This window comes from Nestor notabilis, unplaced genomic scaffold (genome assembly GCF_000696875.1).
Source record: "Nestor notabilis isolate BGI_N333 unplaced genomic scaffold, ASM69687v1 scaffold10155, whole genome shotgun sequence".
NCBI classification, from domain to species: Eukaryota; Metazoa; Chordata; class Aves; order Psittaciformes; family Psittacidae; genus Nestor; species Nestor notabilis.
In genome coordinates this window covers 19,415-39,232 of record NW_009927870.1, presented here as the reverse complement: position 1 = coordinate 39,232, position 19,818 = coordinate 19,415, and the positions used below count along the sequence as shown (strand labels likewise).

General features: G+C 38.6%; 1 protein-coding gene across 1 annotated transcript; it reads left to right on the top strand.

Annotated features, from left to right (window-relative positions):
• Positions 1-1,181: 1,181 nt before the first annotated feature.
• ANKMY2 (ankyrin repeat and MYND domain containing 2) lies at positions 1,182-19,116 on the top strand (the record flags this gene model as incomplete). The annotated part of the gene is made up of 9 exons (XM_010014259.1): positions 1,182-1,355; positions 8,789-8,927; positions 10,821-10,919; positions 13,034-13,194; positions 14,314-14,528; positions 15,663-15,798; positions 17,411-17,539; positions 17,972-18,113; positions 18,893-19,116. Coding segments are annotated over 9 exons (1,419 nt in total), but the record flags the coding sequence as incomplete, so codon positions are not given.
• Between the last annotated feature and the right edge of the window lie 702 nt (positions 19,117-19,818).

Here is a 19,818-nt window from a genome sequence, read left to right as displayed (position 1 = left end):
GCCTCCCAGCACCCGCCCCTGGGCCTCGTCCCGCGGCTCCCTAGCCGGGAACGGGGCTGTTCCGTTGGCAGCGAGGGCGCTTCTCTCCGCGGCCGAGCGTGGGGCAGGCCTGTGCCATCCGGGGAGGCCAAAGGGGGCCGTCTGCCTGGCATGGAGGGGGTGCGTGTTGCTGCACGGTTCGGGCTGGGGAAGCCCGGCTTGAGGTTGTTAACTGCTAAGGAAAGCTTACATCTTTCTTGCATGTATTTGTGTTAGTAACGTACGTTGAAGTTCATCTAATGACTTCTGTTAATGTGTTCTGGAAAAAGATGTTTTCTTGGGGCTAATGCAGTCCTTTAGCCTGTTACAGGTTTCCCAACGTGCTGTGCCAGACCAGGATGTTCTTGCAGACAGGATGTTCTTAATTTAACAGAACTTGAGCTTGTCCAGGGTGTTCTGCACCTCTTATCCCTCGCACTGTTTTATTTTGCATGTCATGTAAGTGTTGCAGTTTCACCATATTCCGTGGTGCATATGTGTATTGTTGGTGGGCTTTCTGTCACACTTGCTGTAACAGCTGGGTTTCATGGTCCAGCAACACTAATTTCACAGCCCTGTCTGAATAGCTACACTCCAAACTGTGTTCTGAAAACAGTGAGCGATGTTCATTAGTTGGAGGTAAGCTAAAAACACCTGCTATGCTCCATGCATTTCTGTGTGTAGTTTTGAGGCAATTGAAACCTGTAAGATTTTATTTATAGTTTTGGAGATTACCTCTCAATTATATTAAAATGCTTCTCTGTGTCAGAGACGAGCAGAGGACAGTGAGTACTGTGAAACAGAATCAAGGAGACCTTAGAGCAGCCTTCCAGTACCTAAAGAGGGCCTGCAAGAAAGCTGGATAGGGACTTTTTAGAAGAGCAGGTAGGAGTAGGACAAGGGGGAATGGTTTTAAACTGAAAAAGTGTAGATTTAGGTTAGATATTAGGAAGAAGTTCTTTATTATGAAGGTGATGAGGCACAGGCACAGGTTGCCCAGGGAAGTTGTGGCTGCCCCATCCCTGGCAGGTTGGATGGGGCTTTGAACAACCTGCTCTAGTGGAAGGTGTCTGTACCCGTGGCAGGGTGTTGGAACTGGATGATCTTTAAGGTTCCTTCCAACCCAAACCATTCTGTGATTTATTGGTGGTTAATCTACAAAGGTCTTGATTCTAATCGGAAATGGAACTGTTCTTTTTCCTCTTGATTCTCATTTTATTCCTTTTCTCACACCACTTTGTCTCTCTTTGTGTTTGTTTCTTTTATTTGAAGGAAACACTGAGGAGGCTGGAATGCTACTGGGCAGCAAGAATGTCCGTGTCAATTGCTTGGATGAGGTACAGTGAAACTATACAAGCATTATGCTGGGCTTAGCAAGGAAAATACTAGGTCTGAAGGCCTCCTTATCCCTACGTTATGTTGCTATATAGACTGCTGGAAATCAGAGTTATCCTTAAGATATTTCCAGCCTGCAGCTGAATAATGAACCTTTGAAGAGTTCCCACTTTTTTTTTTTTTTTTTTAAAGAAAGGTTAAATGTTACTAAATGTTTTAAAGATTAATGTTACTTAAAGTACTATACTGATAGTACTTTCTCTTAAGTTCAAGCATGAACTTTGGTGTCTGTAAGGTGAGATGAACACTGCAGGAAGACAGATGGGGGTGCTTCCTGTCTTCTTGTCTTCTCCTCCAAACTGTAGTCCCTAAGCTTAGGTAGCAGCACACAGCGTGGATAAAGAATATCTGTCCCTATCTAATGCTTGCATCTTATAACCCAAAGCCTTATCGTTGCAGAACCAGAAACATATTTGGAGAGTGAGCAGCTAGGTCATAAGTAGAAAACACACTCTTTTGCAGAGGCTGATATGGTAGACATGTAGTATATAAAGTGCTACCTGAAGATGGGAGGAAGTTTGTGGAGAAAGAAACCTTGTGTGATGTTCATGTTTTCTAGAGCATGCAATATTAATATGAAGTGTAACGTGGAAGCAATTTATCCATGTTGTTGTCATGCTGGAAGGTCCAGGGTATTGTAAATGCAGTCTGCAGTGGTCCTTTCTGTTGAGGAAAATTACTACTTCATCTGATTTCCTTTCTGGAATATTGTTAGCCTTTCTTGTGCTGCCAACAGATCCATTTTCTGATTGTTCTTCAATACAGTTAAATACTTTAATTTCTAGTGTATAAATTTCAACAAGCTTCTGACAAACTAGTCAAACTAAATACAGTAAACTTTAGGAAGGAACTCAAGATAGAATATAAGTATGTTTGCAAGGGTGCTTTATTGTATGGCCTATAAAAGCTTTTCCTTTAGCGTAATTGCTGGACTAGTGCTGAATGACTGCATTCTTGATGCAGGATTAGTGCATCGTGCAGGATTACAGTTGAGAGGATATGGTTTATAAATAGAAACCGTAACTGAGTTATGCCTCAGGCTGTTGTTAAAGAAGAAATAGTATTAATGATACTTGCCTAATGTTCACATCTGACTAAATAGACCCAAGGCACATAAGATGTAATGGACTTCTTGCAGTCTCATTTTATCCCCAAAAGTGGTGTGTAATGATGCATATTAAACAGGAAAGGGTTCAGACTTGTTTAGGAGTCTTAATCCATCAGTCATCTCACATCAACTTTTGGAATTTTTTTGTTGTAAATCATTTTCCCTTTAATGTGTTATTCTAATATCTAGATGCAAATAGAGTGTGTGAAACCCCAGTTAAACATTAGCTTCATCTGTTTTTCAATGTTGCCACAGCTGGAGACTGCTTTGAATGCATCAGGTCTTATTTTCTTCCTCTGTTGCCTTAGCAGCTTATACTGAAATTCACATTAGTATTTATATTGCTACTGTTACTTATTTTGTTAATGTTAAGAAATGAGGAAACAGCTGAAAATTGAATGCTTAGATATTGAAATGGGAACACAATTCAGTTGGGAACTAAAAACTCGTTTCCTTCCTTCATGTCCTTTTTACAGGAGAGAATCCACAAAATGAGCACAGGTTTAATGTAATTCTCTCTTCTAGGTGTAGTACAGCAAACATGCAGTCACAGTTTAATAATTTCCACAGGCTGGAGAATCCACAGCACCCAGAAGCAGGCTGTTCCATATTGCACTTCCTGATTTTAAACAATAAACACAAAGATGTCCTTTTAATTTTTGAGTTGATCCTGTATTTGAACTGCTTAGATCTGCGTCTTCTACATTGAACACTACTGTCAATCAACCATCTTTCCCCTATGTACCTTCAGACAAGGACCAGGTCACATTTTAACATCTTCCAAATGCACTGGCTATTTAAGAAACTTGCCTGAAGTTATGTTTCGTCAGCAGCTGAGCTATAATCATGGCTCTTTTCCAAATCCTTTCCAATTGTTTCATCTTTTTCCTTCAAAACTGTAGGTACTAGCTGGACACTGTATTTCAGCATTTCTTCTGCTGTTCCATATATTTAGGAAACAAAAAAGTATTTGCTTTTTCTGCCCATGTGCCCAAACTCACTCACCCTCACCTTCTCCTGTCTGCAGTGCTTTAGTGGGAGAGGAGTAAGACACCTTTATTCAAATTACTTCCATAGATGCCCATCTTCCAGGAGGTTGTAGATATCCAGCAGATACAGTCTCACTGTTTTCCTAGCAGCCTTTCTCACCAAATTGGATTTTTGTTGTTGATATTTCTTTGTGGCTTTACGCAGTTGAAGAAAGGAAAGGTCTTTAGGCTTGATAACTGTCTTCATGAAAAAAAAGAAATAACATAGTACATAGCTCTTCCAAAAAAGTTGTCCTTAACAGTTTGGCAGCTTTCAAACTTCAGGGGCATTTAAGATGAGATGTCCTAAAATGGACAGGTAGGTGGGCAATGGAAATAGATGCGAAATAAGTGCAAATGTGTTTCATTTATAAATGCACACTGCGTAGTTATTTTTTGTCCTGTTTTACATGGAGTGCTTGCTAATTTGGAAACATAGTATGGAAGAAAGAGTTCAGGAATTTTTTTTTTCCCCTGGGAGTACAGAGCTTGTAAATAGCATTGTGACTTCATGTGGGCAGTTTGCTGACTTTAACTCCATCCATTTGCAGGGTGCGGCTGAGATCTTTCGGATTATTGCAGAAGGGCAGTCTAGAGGAAGCATGTTTTTCTAGCTCTGGAAGTTTCCTTCAGCCCTGTTGATGGTTGAGGTTGCAAAGGAGCACTGTACTGCTACTGTCCCGTATTTTCTGCAGATCAAGTAGAGACTTGACCTGAAAAGTCTTAACATTTTTTTCTGTAGTTAAAATAATTTTAAGGTCGTTCATCATAATCTTAAATATAGAACTATCATTTGGCGTTAGCAGCATTAGTTTTTTCCTCTAGTTTGGTAATTCGGCTGTTCACTTCTGCAACAAAATAAATCTTGTAGAAACAGTCCACTTCTATATGCTAATTACAGACCTGAATGCTTCCTGGGAATTGCAGCAGCAGCAGCCTGCTTATTTGTGTATGAGATGTGTAGCTTTACTCATACTGATTATTTTCAGTGGAGGGTTCTTCAGTTAATCTGTCTTGCTACTCCAGTGTGGTCTTTATGGAGGAGAAAGAGTTCTATCTTCTGACTTCTTTTCTATAGTATTCCAAAATACACAAATCAAAGAAAATTCAACAGCTATTAAGAATTACCTGGTTTCAATCCAGGTTGCTGACTGATGCAGACTTTAGCTTTTCATCACTGCAGATGAACAGAAAGATCATCAGGGGAAACTAATGTATTACGTATGTGACGACTACAGATCAGCATGACTGTAAAGGAGGAGAACTGTAGCTACGCTTGGCACTCATTGAACAGTATTTCACATTTTAATTAGTTCTTATCCAGCTATAGCTAAAATGATTTGTATATCTATCTGCTCGCAGTAAGTTTATGACAGGTAAGGGCAGTCTTACCCAAAAGCTTTAAGTGTGACACTTCAAAAGGCTTTCATCCCATGAAAAGACAAGTCATGTATTTCTAGATGAGCAGCATTCAGTACCATTTCTTTTAGAAGTTGGAGACATTTTTACAATCCAGTTCCAAATACCTTCCTGAGCCAGTTTTGATGAGTTGGTCTAATTTCAGTAGTGCTTTTCCTTTTAATTTAGAAGAGTTGATTTTGAAGACATATGTAACTAGTGCAGTTAAGAACACTTGGGCCACCTGCTCTGTTTGCATCATTTGTTTCCTTTTTAGTAACCTCCCAAGTATTGTCTCAAATAAAAGCAAAACCTACAGTCTGTGGTTAGTTGGAAATTTCCTGAGTGAGTAGAACTGGTGTAGTTGCCTGAATCTAAAGAATAAAACAAGGCGCTTTGCATATTAATATGGGGTTGGGTTCTTCATTGCAAAATGCATTAACGTTGTCAGAATGCAAGTGTCTACAGCAGTTTGTCAGTTACAGGTTTTGCAGCCCTTTCCTGCTTTATTTAGGTAGCTGGTATTCACAAATGCAGTGTTATGATGTACCCCAATACCTGCTGAGGGAGCTGCTCCAGTGTGATCCAACCTATCAATATGTGCCACATCTTGGCCAAGTTTCCATGATTGGGAAGGGTGGAGTGGGCATGTGAAGCAGAAAACACCCAGAACGGTGGGACCATTTGGATTCCTCTTTCTTCTTGTGTAACACAAGTTAGCGTGGCTACTTTAGTAGGGAATCAGCAGCATGTTATCCACAAAACATGGCTTTTAAAATATATATGTATCATGTGTGTTCTTACACAGGCAATATGAGTGTTTAAATGCTTGCAACATAGTTTTTCTTCCAAATATGCACAGGTTACTGGCATGCAAGATGGTGTCTGTATTTTTCTTCCTTTTGTCCCAACTCTTGTACCCTGACCACCCTGCTCCCCAGTTCCTCTGGTCAATGAAGACCGAGAAACACTGTTGTTGAAAACTTCCTCCACAGTCCCTAGAAGGCAGAAGGTTGCTTTTCCAGGTTATTCTCTTTTAGAAACCTGTTTTCACTCATCGGGTGGAAGCACACCTCTCCCAGGTGCTGGAGTGAGATAGACTGACCTGCTTGCTGCTTCCCCCACACCTGATGGTGGAGTCCAGCCCCTCCCTGGTTCTGGTACTTCTTTGCCCCTCTTGCCTCCCCGTGCATCCTTTTCTTCCCCTAAATCCAGCTGATTTAGCCCACTGACCCTGTAGGGGTTTTCTTGTTTGTTTGTTTCTTCTTCAGTTGGCTCCCCCACCATGGCAGCATTAAGTCACCTTAGTTCTTGGAATCCCTTCAATCAGTCTGCTTCTGGTAGGTTTTCAACACCAGAAACTGGGAAGGGTGGTATGCTGGTTGATGACCTGAAGAACCCAGTCAAGGGAGGTGCCACATAATTTCTAGAGGTGCTACGAACTGTTATCCTTGTACAGTCAGACATACAGGGGATACTTACAGCCCTGCAGAAGGTGGGAGTTGTTAATTTTGCTCCTTGTAAGCCACATACCATTCCTGCAAAGTAAACAAGAAATTGGGAAAGATTAATTTTTGTTCTAGGGAATAAGGTTGAAAGACTGGATTTTTGGCCAAAAGAACATTACATAGTAGCTGGTAGAAAAATGATTCCTCATCCTATGTTCCATACTGGAACAATAAAGAATTTATTTAATCTCTGTGCTTAATAAACTGTCTTCTAGTTTAATCTTTTAAGTATATTGTCTTGACAATCCAAATGTCATCTGTCAGAAGACACTGTTGCTTGACCTGTCTTTGATGTTCAGCCTGGGAAGAGTATTTGCAGCCATTTTGGTTTCTGCACAGGGACATAATACAGGACACCAAGCTTTTCCTGATAAGCTTGTGTCTAGCCTGTCCCTTTTTTGTTGGCTGTGAATGTGAAAGGCTGATATTAGTGTAACTATAAGTCTAGTTTCCTAACAATTGTCCACATGTTTTTGGCTTGATAGTTTTTTTGGGTTTTTTAATCCAAATCACAGCCTGACACTTTCAAAATTTAATCAAAGGCTTTTAAAGAAGCTTCCCAGGAGGCAAAATGAAAGTTTCCCAGGATGACAAAAAAAAACAACAAAAAAAACCAAAACAAAACCCAAAGCAAACCAACCCTTTCACTTGTCCTATAATCTTCAGGCAGGTTTTAAAAACAACTGGCATTCAAGATATAACTGAACTTAAAATCATTGTTTTCTTAAAGTTCCTTCTCCAGTCAAAAATCTTACAATGTTCATCTCCCCTTACAGCAGTGCTTCTCTGCACTGCTAAAGGAGGGGAATCTATACTATGACTCCACATATGGGATGTGCCCATAAAAATGGAATGGCTGTTGACATAATGTAATGGAGCATACAAATATTAGGATAGAAAGCCTTTACTTTGCATTCGTAGGACCACAAATGAAACCTAGCAAAACCAATCCTAAATCTGTTTTGTGTTTCTGAAGTGATCCCTTCAGGTCTTTTGTTTCTTTGATGGCAGTTTATATTGCCATTTACCACAGTACTTCAGGTTACTAAAATATAATGTAACAAGTAATAATTTTTTATTGCTTTCAGTTAGGATGGGTAATAATGAAAATCTAGTACTTAAAAATTGTTATTATAGTTTTAACTTCCCCAAGTTCCATCATCTTTAGGATTATTTTTTATTATTATACTGCTAAATTTAACTTTCTTGCGTTTTATTCTATCATAAATTGAAACAAGAAATATATCAAGGCTCAAACTGACAGTTGCATTATTTCAGAGTATCCCATTACCGTGTGTTTGTGGATCTGCAGTAATGGTGTACCCAAGTGTATTCATGCATACAGCCTAACTGCAAAAAAGGAAGAAAATGACATTTCTGTTTCCTTTAGGGACAAACTGAAGCACACTCCCTTGTATTCAGTGTTGGAGAATGTTCTTGGACAATTACTGTGTCTTGGCTGATAACATGAATCCTGACTTGATGCTAAGTGAAAATAGACAGCATACTGGAAAAAGCATATCAGATTCTAAAACCAGAATGTCATGCAATTTTCTCAAACAGAAACGTTCTTCTCCCTGCCCTTTGAGAGGAGGGAGCCTGCACTAACAATTCACCCTGCTCCTAAAAATCTCCCCTGGGGTTTGCGCAGGTTTGCGTTCTAATAAACTCAGTGCCTCCCTTGCTGAAGCTAATGCTTTTTGCACTGGTGCCATTTATCAAAGGCAAGTTTTGCGACAGTGTGGTTGTTAAAGTCTAGGTAGAACTGTGTATCTGTGCAAGAGCTTTCAGAGCTCTGGCTGATGTAAGATCACGAAGGTGGATTACCAGTTATCAGGACTGAAATGAGCAAGATGGGTTTCAGGAACTGTAAGTTTTTGTACTGGCAAAAGGAGTAAGAGCCTATTCCTGATTTTCTTGTTGCTTATCATATAATGCAGAAGAGAAAAGAAGTAACGTAGGAACAAAACAAATTCTCTAAACCAAGATTTTTTCCACTAACAGAAGCATTAGTTGTCTTTAACACTTATACTAAAGGCCAGTGACAAATTGGTAGTAAATGGTTTTCATTGATTCAGCAGTGGTCTGTTTTCAAGTAGAGCACAGCATAATCAGAAAAAATTATATGGAAATGGACAATCTACTTCATGTGTTTATAACCATGTATTTTCATGAAGATTTGGTGAGCTTTTTGTTTCTAGCAAGTATTACACAAGGCTTTAGTAATTATACCGAATATGTACATATAAGTATACATTGTCAGTGGGGTGAAGATTAAAAGATACAAATAATTCTTTTTTTGTATGCCACTTCCTTTCTCTTTCATTTATCAGCATGGCATGACCCCTCTAATGCACGCAGCCTACAAAGGGAAAGTAGACATGTGCAGGTTGCTCTTGCGACATGGAGCCGATGTTAACTGCAATGAACATGAGCATGGATATACTGCCTTGATGTTTGCTGGCCTTTCAGGTAACTTCTTACTGCACTTAGATCACTGATTTTTATGACATTGATGGGCACAATTTGCCATACATTAATAATTTAAAGGAAAATGTTGACATGTTTTTATTATTCAGATTTACGGTTACTTTACTTCACTTACGTGAAACATGCAAATATGTCAAGACCAGTGGAGTCGTCAGGACAGTGGAATGGGAGAGTTACTCCTCAGGCTTGGGATCTTTTTTCATATAAAACTCAATTTTGTTCAGTGTTTTGAGGCATAGAGTCTGTTTGTACTTGTCCTTTTTGTTCCAGACCTCAAAATTCAGTCTCCTGTAACAGTTTCTTGTGCAGTGGGATACATTCTATTGAATTATACGGTGTTACACTGAAAAACATGCTGCACCAAACTGCCTTTTTTAGGAATACAAATCAGTAGCTTTTAGTAATATTTGAGGCTTATCAAATCAATCCAGTATTTTTCAAATTTTGCCTTTCTCCATTATTTTTACAATTATCTTTCCAGGTTTTAAAAATGTGTTTAGTGTTCTAAAATCATGTTTTATCACATTCATTTTTCCTCTCCTCTTAGGTTTTTGTTTTGTTTTTTTTTTTTTTCCCATGAGACTGCTCATAGCCATGTATATCTTCTCCTGTCTCAGGTGGTGGTTTGCAGCTTTCCTTTTCCTGTTCTTTTTCCCCAGTGAAAGGAACAATTATTTCCTTACGTGAGAAAAAGACACTCTATAAAGAACATTGTTCCTTCTGGGAAAAAGATTAGATTTGGGAATATTATGTTATTTTAAGTATCTTCTTTAGTAGGCCAGTCACGTCTTCCCAAAAAGGAGATTCTACGGAAGTAAGATTTCCTAGCAGGTAGAGTTTAAACTCTTTCATCTTCTTTCATCATAAGTATAAAAAAAGAAAGGCATGTGTGCATATATGAACCTTAACTGGCTCTTCAGATTGCTTTTCTGCTAAAGCTTTGGTAAAAAGATTGGGAAATTCCAGCATTCTGTGGCATTGAGCAATATCAGCAGATAGATGGGAACAAACTCTCAGAAGTTGTTAAATGACTGCAGCTTTGTGGAAAATGCTGGCTTTTTACCATTTGCTCACAGCTGAGCTTTTAACCTGTCATCCTAGGTTTTAATGCTTCTGAATGCTGACTTTAAGGTCTGTTATCTATGTGTGCAAAAGGTGTATGAGCACTATACACTGACACAAGGCCTTTGCTTTTAAATAAGAAACATTCATTTCTATCCACCACCCCTTTCTTTTTTTTTTTTTTTTTTTTAAAAATTCACTTTTCTGTATGTAGCGTATGCACAAAACCTGATAGAATAAGAATACCTTTGAAAGCAGAAATACACAGTGGTGACAAGTGTCCTTATTAGTCTCTGAAGGGCACCAATTAAGTCATCTGATCTTCCCATAGAATTTTAGCTTCATTTTACTTGGTATTTAGCCCAATCTGAACACCCAGTTCCTGCTGTGGAGAAAGGAACAATCTGTTCTCTTCTCTATGCTCCTGCTACATAATAGTACTGGATTTGTTTTTCTTCTTAGAATAGCAAATGTTGTAGTTGAACTGTCAAGCTATATTAGTAGAATTTGCTTCTATACTGCTATCTAGAGGGACCAAGCTCCTTGTAGCTACATGCCTATGATTCCCATAAGCTCCACAGGGAGCTGAATGTGCGTTACAGAGAGCAGAGTTATACTCTGCCTGAATTTTTACTTTGATTTGACCCTCTGGAGCCATAAATACAGAGGCAGCACTGTGCCTTTCTCTTAATCTGTTATTAAAATAATGACATTAAGAACATTTATTTCTCTCGGCGTTATTCCTGGTCTTTAGGAAATAAACTTGTTAAAGAATTACAAGTTCTCATTCCCCATATCTTCCCCCAAATTCAGGAAACAAAGAAATCACCTGGATGATGTTAGAGGCTGGAGCAGAGACCGATGTTGTCAACTCTGTGGGACGGACAGCAGCTCAGATGGCTGCTTTTGTGGGTAAGGTGAAAATCTTATCATTTCCTAAATTCCTAAGGAAGTAAAATGTTAGATTCTGATGTTTTTTCCTGGAGCAGCATTATTTAATGACCTGTTCTGAACTGAGTTAGTTGTGCAGCTTTTTTTCCGCATCTCATGCTATTCCCATGCTTTAGCTTCATAAAAGCACAGATCTCATTTGTGGGAATAGATGCTGCTGTTCTCCACATGTGCAAGTTTTTTCAGTGTCATCACTTTCCAAACAGTAAGAGGAAGCTGGTGACACTGGAGGTGTCTGAAGTGCAGTGCAAAATGTGTAACTGGAGCTTCCTTTGTGGGAAGGAACAGACATAGCACAGCGCTAGGCGTCAGGAACTCTGATCCAAGCTTTGCCATTAGCATGCGGTGTGCTAGTCATCTCTGGCCCTTCCCTCTCTGCATTTGGAAGAAGGAGAAAGCTTGGAACCTATTCTGAGGTAGTCAGTACTTACTGACCTGAACTTGAGTAGAACAAGAGAAAGGTTCCAGTGTGCTATGTGATCCTGGGAAAAAACATGCAACCAGGCTATTTTCTGTTATATTTCTCTTTCTTGTCTTTTTTTCCTAAGCACTTTTTACTTCTTTAGCCACCTTGATAGTGCTGGGAGATTCCAGGATTAATTTTCCCAAATACACGACTTCTTCTCTATTTTATCACAGCAAGGAGATGTGATAAAATGCTAACAAAAAGTAGGGTCATTTTAATGACTTGGCCATTGCTGCCCAGATAACCTTCCAAAAAAACCCCAAAACGAGGATCTGTATTTTCACTTGAACACAACCTTCTCATATTGTTTAAAATCTGAGAACTCCCTTGCAAGTCCTTTAGGTATTCTGGATTCAAGAGCCCACCTTGCCATTTAGATTTATTTCCTTGAATAGTCACTTAGTGCAGTTTCAATTTCAATCTTACCTCATTCTATTCTTTCAAAGAGGGGAAGATTGACATAGCTCACTTGAGTTTCAAGCAGCAAAACATTAACTATTCACTAGTATGTCAGAGAAGTCTGCTCCTATTAATTATTCTTTGGGTTTGGAAAGTCTTTTCCAATGTGATGCTGAGTTGAGTTGTTAGGTGAATGGGGAATGTTATATCCAACATAATTTTGGAGAATTCTTGTATCAGATCTTGTAGAAAATCTTAATGCATCATCTTGTAGAAAATCTTAATGCATCATCAAGATAGAATAAGTATTTTCAGGCATACTGAGATATGCTACTCTCTAAAAGTCTGAACATTGGAATCCATTCCTGTTCTTTTTTATTCTCTGTCCAATCAACATTAATTCATCTGTATTCGCGTGGGAAGTGAGGATACTTCTTCCCCTGTCATTTGTCTTACACTATGCTCTATTAGCTTAGAACAGTCTCTTCTAAAATAGTGGAGAGTTTTAAATGCTGGAATGTGGTTGGCTGTGTCATCTTCTACTGATTAACAGGATTAGTGCCAAGATAAATCATTCAATTTAACAAATGTGATACTGAACTAGAGAAGCTAAATTTTACTTTCCCTTTAGCCAAGTAATCCATCATATTGTCAGATGTAGAGAACAAGAAGGGGGTGTAGCTTCTCTCATCTGGTTACTTTCATCATGGTCCTTGGGATTTTGGTAAATTTTAAGCATATTCTGTTTTTATAATTTCTCCCACTTTAGGTTAATACGCTCCTGTCTGTTTCAGGTCTGAAAAACTACAAGTCTCAATGCAAATGGCATTAAGTTTTGAAAGTACAAAGTGGGGAGAACTCTTGAAAATATTTTAATACCAGTATGAGACTACCAGCATAGTATAACTTTGAGGAGGAATACCTGTTCTCTTAGTTTTTGCTTACCAGGCAAAGAGGATGCAGGAAGGGGACAGAGCTCTCAAAATGAAACTTCATGAAGGCATTCCCTGCTGGAAGTGCCTTACTGAACATAAAAGTTACATACAAAAGGATGGCAAGAGTTGCCCATTACCAGTGCAAAGCATAATCATGCTAAGCTCCTTTGTGGGTAATTCTCATCTGTATTGCTTAGGTTAGATTTCAGTTTAGGTCTTTTTGTTTTCTTTTTGGTTACTATTTTTTTATTTTTTTTTTTCTTGTGTGCTTTTAGGTCAACATGACTGTGTGACCGTCATCAACAACTTCTTTCCTCGTGAAAGGCTGGACTACTATACTAAACCACAAGGCTTAGATAAAGAACCAAAGCTGCCAGTAAAACTAGCTGGGCCTCTACATAAAATTATTACTACTACTAACATGCACCCTGTTAAGGTGAAGTAATGTGTACATTGTATGTGTGTGTTGGTGCGGGAACGGTTTCTTTATGTCAGAAAGCGTTCAGCTCTTCTGAGACTCCAGCTGAGAGCAAAAGCATCATCTGTTAATTCAGATGCTTCTGAAAGTGAGAAAGGATTGGACTTAACGTTAGACATGATTAGAAAACAAAGCTATTTCATGGTTTATATACACCAAAATCTAACTAACACCTACTGGAGAGATTGTTATTTTTTTACATCAATAACTGTAAATGGCTTTCTTTTTTGGCATTCTTTTTTTAACTAGCGCACTTGAAGTGGAAACAAAACAATTTCCTATCTTAACAAATCTCATTGTTCTCTCAGTACTTGTCTCAGCCTGTATCTTCCTACCTTCATCACTGGTTCACCATAGTAACTGCTGCTGCTGCTGCTGCTGTTTCTGAAAGTATGGGCAAGAGACCTTTGTTTTTACTTCCCAGTATATTTGCTGAAAATGATGGTTTTAATGCTTTGTTCCTCCAGTGTAGTTCAGAGATATGAATTCACCTAAATTCAAAGCCAACTTCCTTGGCCTTGCCATTGAAAGTTAGGAATTTGTCAACAGTTGCCAGCCAGGTATCTGCAGTACATACAAACAGTAATGTGCTGGTGGCAGCTAATTTAGGAAGTAGAGGATACAGTTTCCTCTTAAAATGGTTAGCTCAGTGCTTTACTAGTCTGCCTGAAGTACTCTAAGATCATGTGAGGTTGATGTGTTCTGTGAAACTGCTGAAACTGTACGAATCCAGTTTAATTTGGGTAATCAGAAGGGATGAGATTTTAGGACAATGGATGGTAGTTTCTGTAACTTTTTTTTGCAAGGGGTTTGATTGTTCAGGTTCTTAGTCTGAAAAAATCCATATTTTTAGTGCCAGTCATAATTTTAATTGTTTCTTGTATGGGAACTGTGAAGTACAATACTCTAAATAATGACTGAAAAAGGAAGGTGAAGACTGCATAAGGCAGAAGTAAAGGAGTATTAGAAACTCTACTGAAATTTAGCTACAATGAGCTATATAACCTTTAATGCTAATGCACAAGTTTAAAAACATATTTTCTAATTGGAGTCCATTTTCTTCAATCTTTCTCACAGATCGTGTTGCTGGTAAAAGAGAACCCTCTGTTGGCTGAAGTAGAAGCACTGCAGAAATGTTACAGGGTTCTGGATCTAATTTGTGAGAAATGTATGAAGCAGAAAGACATGAATGAAGTACTTGCTATGAAAATGCACTACATCAGCTGCATCTTCCAGAAATGTCTCACATTTTTAAAAGAGCGAGAGGATAAACTAGATGGGTTTATCAAAAGGTATGTGTTTCTACAGAGGTCTGAAGGCAGATGGGTGAACCAGCTTTACAGATAGCAGAAAATGACAACTGTAATAATAGACTGGATGTCTTGGATAAAGGATTTGCCAAGTGAATTTTGAAATGCTCCCAGCTGCAGTCACTTCAGGGTGGCACTGACTCCCTTTTTTCTGTCTGAGTGGCCTTGTCCTTTCCTGGGGTACAAAGGAAACATTCCTAGAGTTTCAGCTCCCTGCTGGAACTGGTTAGAGCTTGGCAATCACACATACACCATGAAGGCGCAGAGAGCAACATGTGGTGCAGAAAAAGGGAGTGATGAGCCTGAAGAAAGTATTCCTCAGTGTCCGATATGGATCATCTGGGAACATTCGTTTTGCCATTTTGCTCTCCAGCAGTCATACAGGGTGAGATCTTTTTTTCAAAAACACTTAAGGAACCAAGAACTGCAAATCCCACTGGCTCTGGATGAGACTTGGACTCTAGAACACTTAAACACCTCTTCAGTATCTACTCAGAGTTACAAAGCCAGCTGCCTGATCTTAAGTATCAAAGTAAGTGGCCTGGCTTTTAGGATTGCATTCCCCAGAGACTTCTGTGGATTTCTGCGTGATACTGAAGTTATCAAGTCAGCTTTCGTGTACTGAAATCAAATAGTTCCTTCAGTGATCCATATAGAAAGGTAGGAACCAACCTGATAAATACAGAGGCATCAGGACTATAACACGTTACTAACCATAAATAAAGCAGAATTTGTGTTTTTGAAGTCTCACGCATTCTTCGGTGTTTATTTTTACAATGCTCCTTTTTAAACACAAGAAAGCATTTTGCTACTTAGGTCACATGTAGAGTCTACTTGTAGATGATTATTTTTTCTCTATGTGGTTGAATCATAAGTAGTGATTCCAGAGGAAACATTTAGTTAACATTATTTATATATATACTTAAAAAAAATGTGTGTGCATTGGAATAAAAATAATATAATTTGCATTTTAAACTTTTACATATGAAGTGGCTGAATTATTTTGCATAATAATTCTCTGTAATTTGAAGGAGGGCAGAGTACAGCATGCTGTGTATTTATTCTTGAGCATTTACTGTGTGATTTCTTACTTGACTTTGGTTTTAAAAAATCTAGTCTGTTGAAAGGGAGAGATAAAGATGGTTTCCCTGTCTATCAAGAGAAGCTCATTCGAGAAAGTATCCGCAAGTTTCCTTACTGTGAAGCTACGTTGCTGCAGCAGCTCGTGAGAAGTATTGCTCCTGTCGAAATAGTAAGCCTTTCCTATCAAAAACACACTTTCTTAAGCAACTTGCATAATAAATTCAGTTTAATCTAAACCATCTTTCTGTTTCTCAGCTTCTGCAGTGTGTTATATTAAGCAAAGGTTTTTGATGTCACTCAGCTCTGGCAAACTGAGATTTTATTTTATGTATTGCACACAAGTGCTTTAAAATACTTCAGATAGTAATTTTTTTTCTTGTGCCCATCGTGAATGCTTATATACCTCTGCTTGTAAAGAAAACTGAAACAATTTGTTTCTTGTCTCAGAGCTTTCTTTTCCTGCTCTGGGATGCCTATACAGGTTTTCTTTGTGGGTTGGCTTTTACAAATTGTTGATTCAGACACAGATGAAACTCATTTTTCATTCTTTTTTTCACAATGTCTACATTCAGTTTAAGATCTAACAATCATTTCCCAGATTGAATGGGTTATTTCTAGTGTACACAAAAAGTTGGTAATATACAATGGTAGAAAAAGAAAAAACATTCTGTGAAGCTCCTTTTATCACAGGGATGCAATATACAAGATGATGCAATGTAGAGCAAAATGTGTATCTAAATTAGGAAATCAAAATTACAAGTAAAATTAAAAAAACACTTCATATGCCTTTGCTAACACACTTCATTATAGTGTTATTGATTACTTCATAACAAATCTTGCACAAGAGTTGCTGTTCTTTTTTAAGAATGTTCTTTCTGGTCTCCAGGAGCTTGATGTTACATGCACTAACACTGGGGAAGTGGAACAGTTTTGTGACTTGTTTGGATTATGCTGAGTGAATTAAAAATAGCTTCCATCTTAAGTGGCTCCAAGTCTACTCAAATGTCCTGAGGCTTAATGCAATCCCTACTGTTGGCCTAAGCCAGAAAAATAAACACAGTGTGAAAACATAAGCCATGGTGATGCATTAAGACTTGCTTTAAAGTAAACGTTTTCCTTCCTGTCTCCTTTCTTGGAGGAGTCTGTAGTCTTTTCTGCCTTTAAAGAAATACAGCTTGTTACATGGGGTTTCTGTCTGTAATACAGAAGGGCAGTGGAGGAGATGCTGTAAATTTTTATCTGTCTGGAAGCATTAGACATGCAGTTTGGCATGCAGTTACTTGGATTCACTCTGGGCATCTCAGCATTGGCGTAGTGGTTACGATCATGCATATTCCATGGTAATCTAACAGTTTAGGATTTACTTGGAGCAGGAGCAACTTGGCATTTTTTTCCTCTAATGTTTACATTATTGCCCACAAAGTCAGTCTTAATTTATGATTACCAGTAAGATACACTAAACCTTACTGCTTGTATTGTGTGGGAAAAATACTGCAAATAGCATCTAAATACTGATATGAAAATAGTTGTTTCGAAGATTTCACATTCTGACCATTTGGTCTGTCACATCTGAGTACACTGAGCACAACAGTCTATCAGTGACAAGTGAAATATCTGTGTGCCAGCACAGAGACTCATCTGCAAAAACCTGCTATATGCGGTCTGCCAGCAGGTGAGAGCGTGTGAAGAACACTGAGTTCATTAATAGTTTTAGTCTTGTGTGTTGGCCCATGATCGTCTTGTTTTTTAATCTCATTTCCACCTCTTGTCTTACCTTTCAGGGTTCTGATCCTACTGCATTCTCTGTACTTACACAAGCTATTACTGGCCAAGTGGGATTTGTGGATGCTGAATTCTGTACAACTTGTGGGGGAAAGGGAGCAAACAAAAGATGTTCAGTATGTAAAATGGTAAGAATCCATAAATAGTTACAATGAATCACAAAAAATAGTGCCACTGAGGTGCTGTGGATTTCAAATGCTTCGCTATTTACTGTGTAGAATTAGGAGGAATGGCATGTATGCCTACACTGAAAATGTGCAAGCCAGCTACTTCTGGGGGAGATGCCTGAAATTCACTAGTAGGAGTACTTGGATTTCCAAGTGTGTGTGTTTAGAATGAAAAAAGAGTAAAATTTCTGTATGCTCAGAGTTAACAAAACAAACTATTCTGTATAGATCCCTGTGTAGGTTAGAATCACTCCATATAACCTTAGAAATTGCTTAAAAATGCCATTAAGTACTATACATCGAGACATCTAACTTGGTACACTAAGAAATGCAAGACTGTTGCACATTTTATTTAGTACATGAAGATGACTTGATAGCTCTGGTGTATTTCAGGTGATGTACTGTGACCAGAACTGCCAGAAAATACACTGGTTTACCCACAAAAAAGTCTGCAAGACCCTGAAGGAAATTCACGAGAAGCAAGAACTAGAAGCTGCCAAAGAAAAAAGGAAACAGGAAAAAAGGCAAAAGAAAGGTTAGGATCTACAGTTTGGCTCCTGAAATCACAATTAACTACTTCCAAAGGTGCCTGGGCCCCCAGTCAGGCTCTCTCTTCCTTTTTGGAACTGCTAGCAGTGCACAGCACACGGCCCCTGCTTAGTAGAATCAGGGCAAAAAGTTATTTAACTATGGTTGGGTTTTTTTGTTGTTTTTTTTTTTTTTTTTTAATTTGAAAACTTTGCTTTAGAAGTGAAGGTGCAGTCAGTAGCTGATGATGTTCTGTGCAGTCAGGTTATAAATTTTAGGATGACTCGCTTCAATCAAAGTTCACTGTGCTCAACTCTTCATGAGCAAAAAATGTCTTCAGTCTGTTACATGCAAAAATGCTTCCTACATAATCATACATGCCTTTTTTTTTTTTTTTTTTAATTTATTAAGGAAAACCAGCCTTCACCTGTGCTCCATGTTTCAGCAGCCTGCAGCCATTCTGTGAACAACGGGAGTAAACCATGTTTGAATTGAAAGCTAAAGTAACTGTAGTGTCCTAGTCTGCTCCTTTGTATATTCAAAAGTAGTATGGCAAAACTGAAGATAAATTAATGAGAGCTTTGCATAGGGTGGGTTTCAGAGTAATCTTCCACCAGCTTAAACAGAGCTCTGTCTGTCTGAGGTCTTTTTTGATGAAGCCTGGTTAAATTAGTCACTTTACAGTTGATCCTGAGTTTCCTAGAATTCATTATTCTTCAGTAATAAAAATGTTTGCTTGCATGTGAGTTCAGTGTTTAGTGATGATGCAGTTTCTCTTTCATCTAGATGAAGTGCAACTAGTGGAGGGTAGTTCTACAAGTGAAGAACAGACAGACCCTGGTCCAGATGCTACCAAAGAAGCAGATGCAGGTTGTGCTACTGACCAAGCAGAAGAACCCGAATTTACCAAAGAGATGGAGGCACCAGCCCTGCCCCCTGAAAGCCCAGTGGAAAGTGAGACTGGCTTAGCTGACATTACCCTTCAGAAGATTCATGGTTCTGAGGAGTAAGAAGAGGGTAGGAAGGGACTAAGAGTTGTGGCTCTGACCCTGCACCACAGGGTCCGAAGGAATTTGTTATACTGCCCATGTCTGAGTTCTTACAGCATGGCTTACACAGGACACCCTTTGCAAGACAACCTGTCTCTGTTCATCATGAGGTGAAATACTGGCTCATTTGTCTATAAACACTTCAGGCTCTGTTGTAGATTGTCAAAATAGGTATTTATTATCTGATAAAAACTAGAGTGGCTTAGACCTACCCTGTGTGTCTACCAACAGTAATCATAGTAAAACTCTGAGTATCTGTGGTTAACCAACCACTTAGTGAAAAATAAAAAGCATTTGATTTGGATTATTCAGGTTTACAGAACCTAAAATTTATTTTAATTGTAATTTAAATATTATTTTCTCCAAGTACACAACTTCAGTTAAAAGTATTGGGAAGCCAATTGTTAAATTGCTTTTTTTTACACCACTTCATGAAGCTTTGTCTGAAGGATTCAGTAGCAGTTCATTTTCTGAAGATGCTCATCTGAATTCCCAGCTTTTCATGACTTTACTGTAAATATTTTTGACTAGTGAGTGCACAACTAGTAGTGTCTGTTTGGGGGCAGATTTAGTAAATGGCAATGCTGTTTCAGATGTTTCAAGCTGACTGTGAAATGTGTGTTTCAACAGAATTATTTCACTAGTGGTTCAGTCAAAAATATT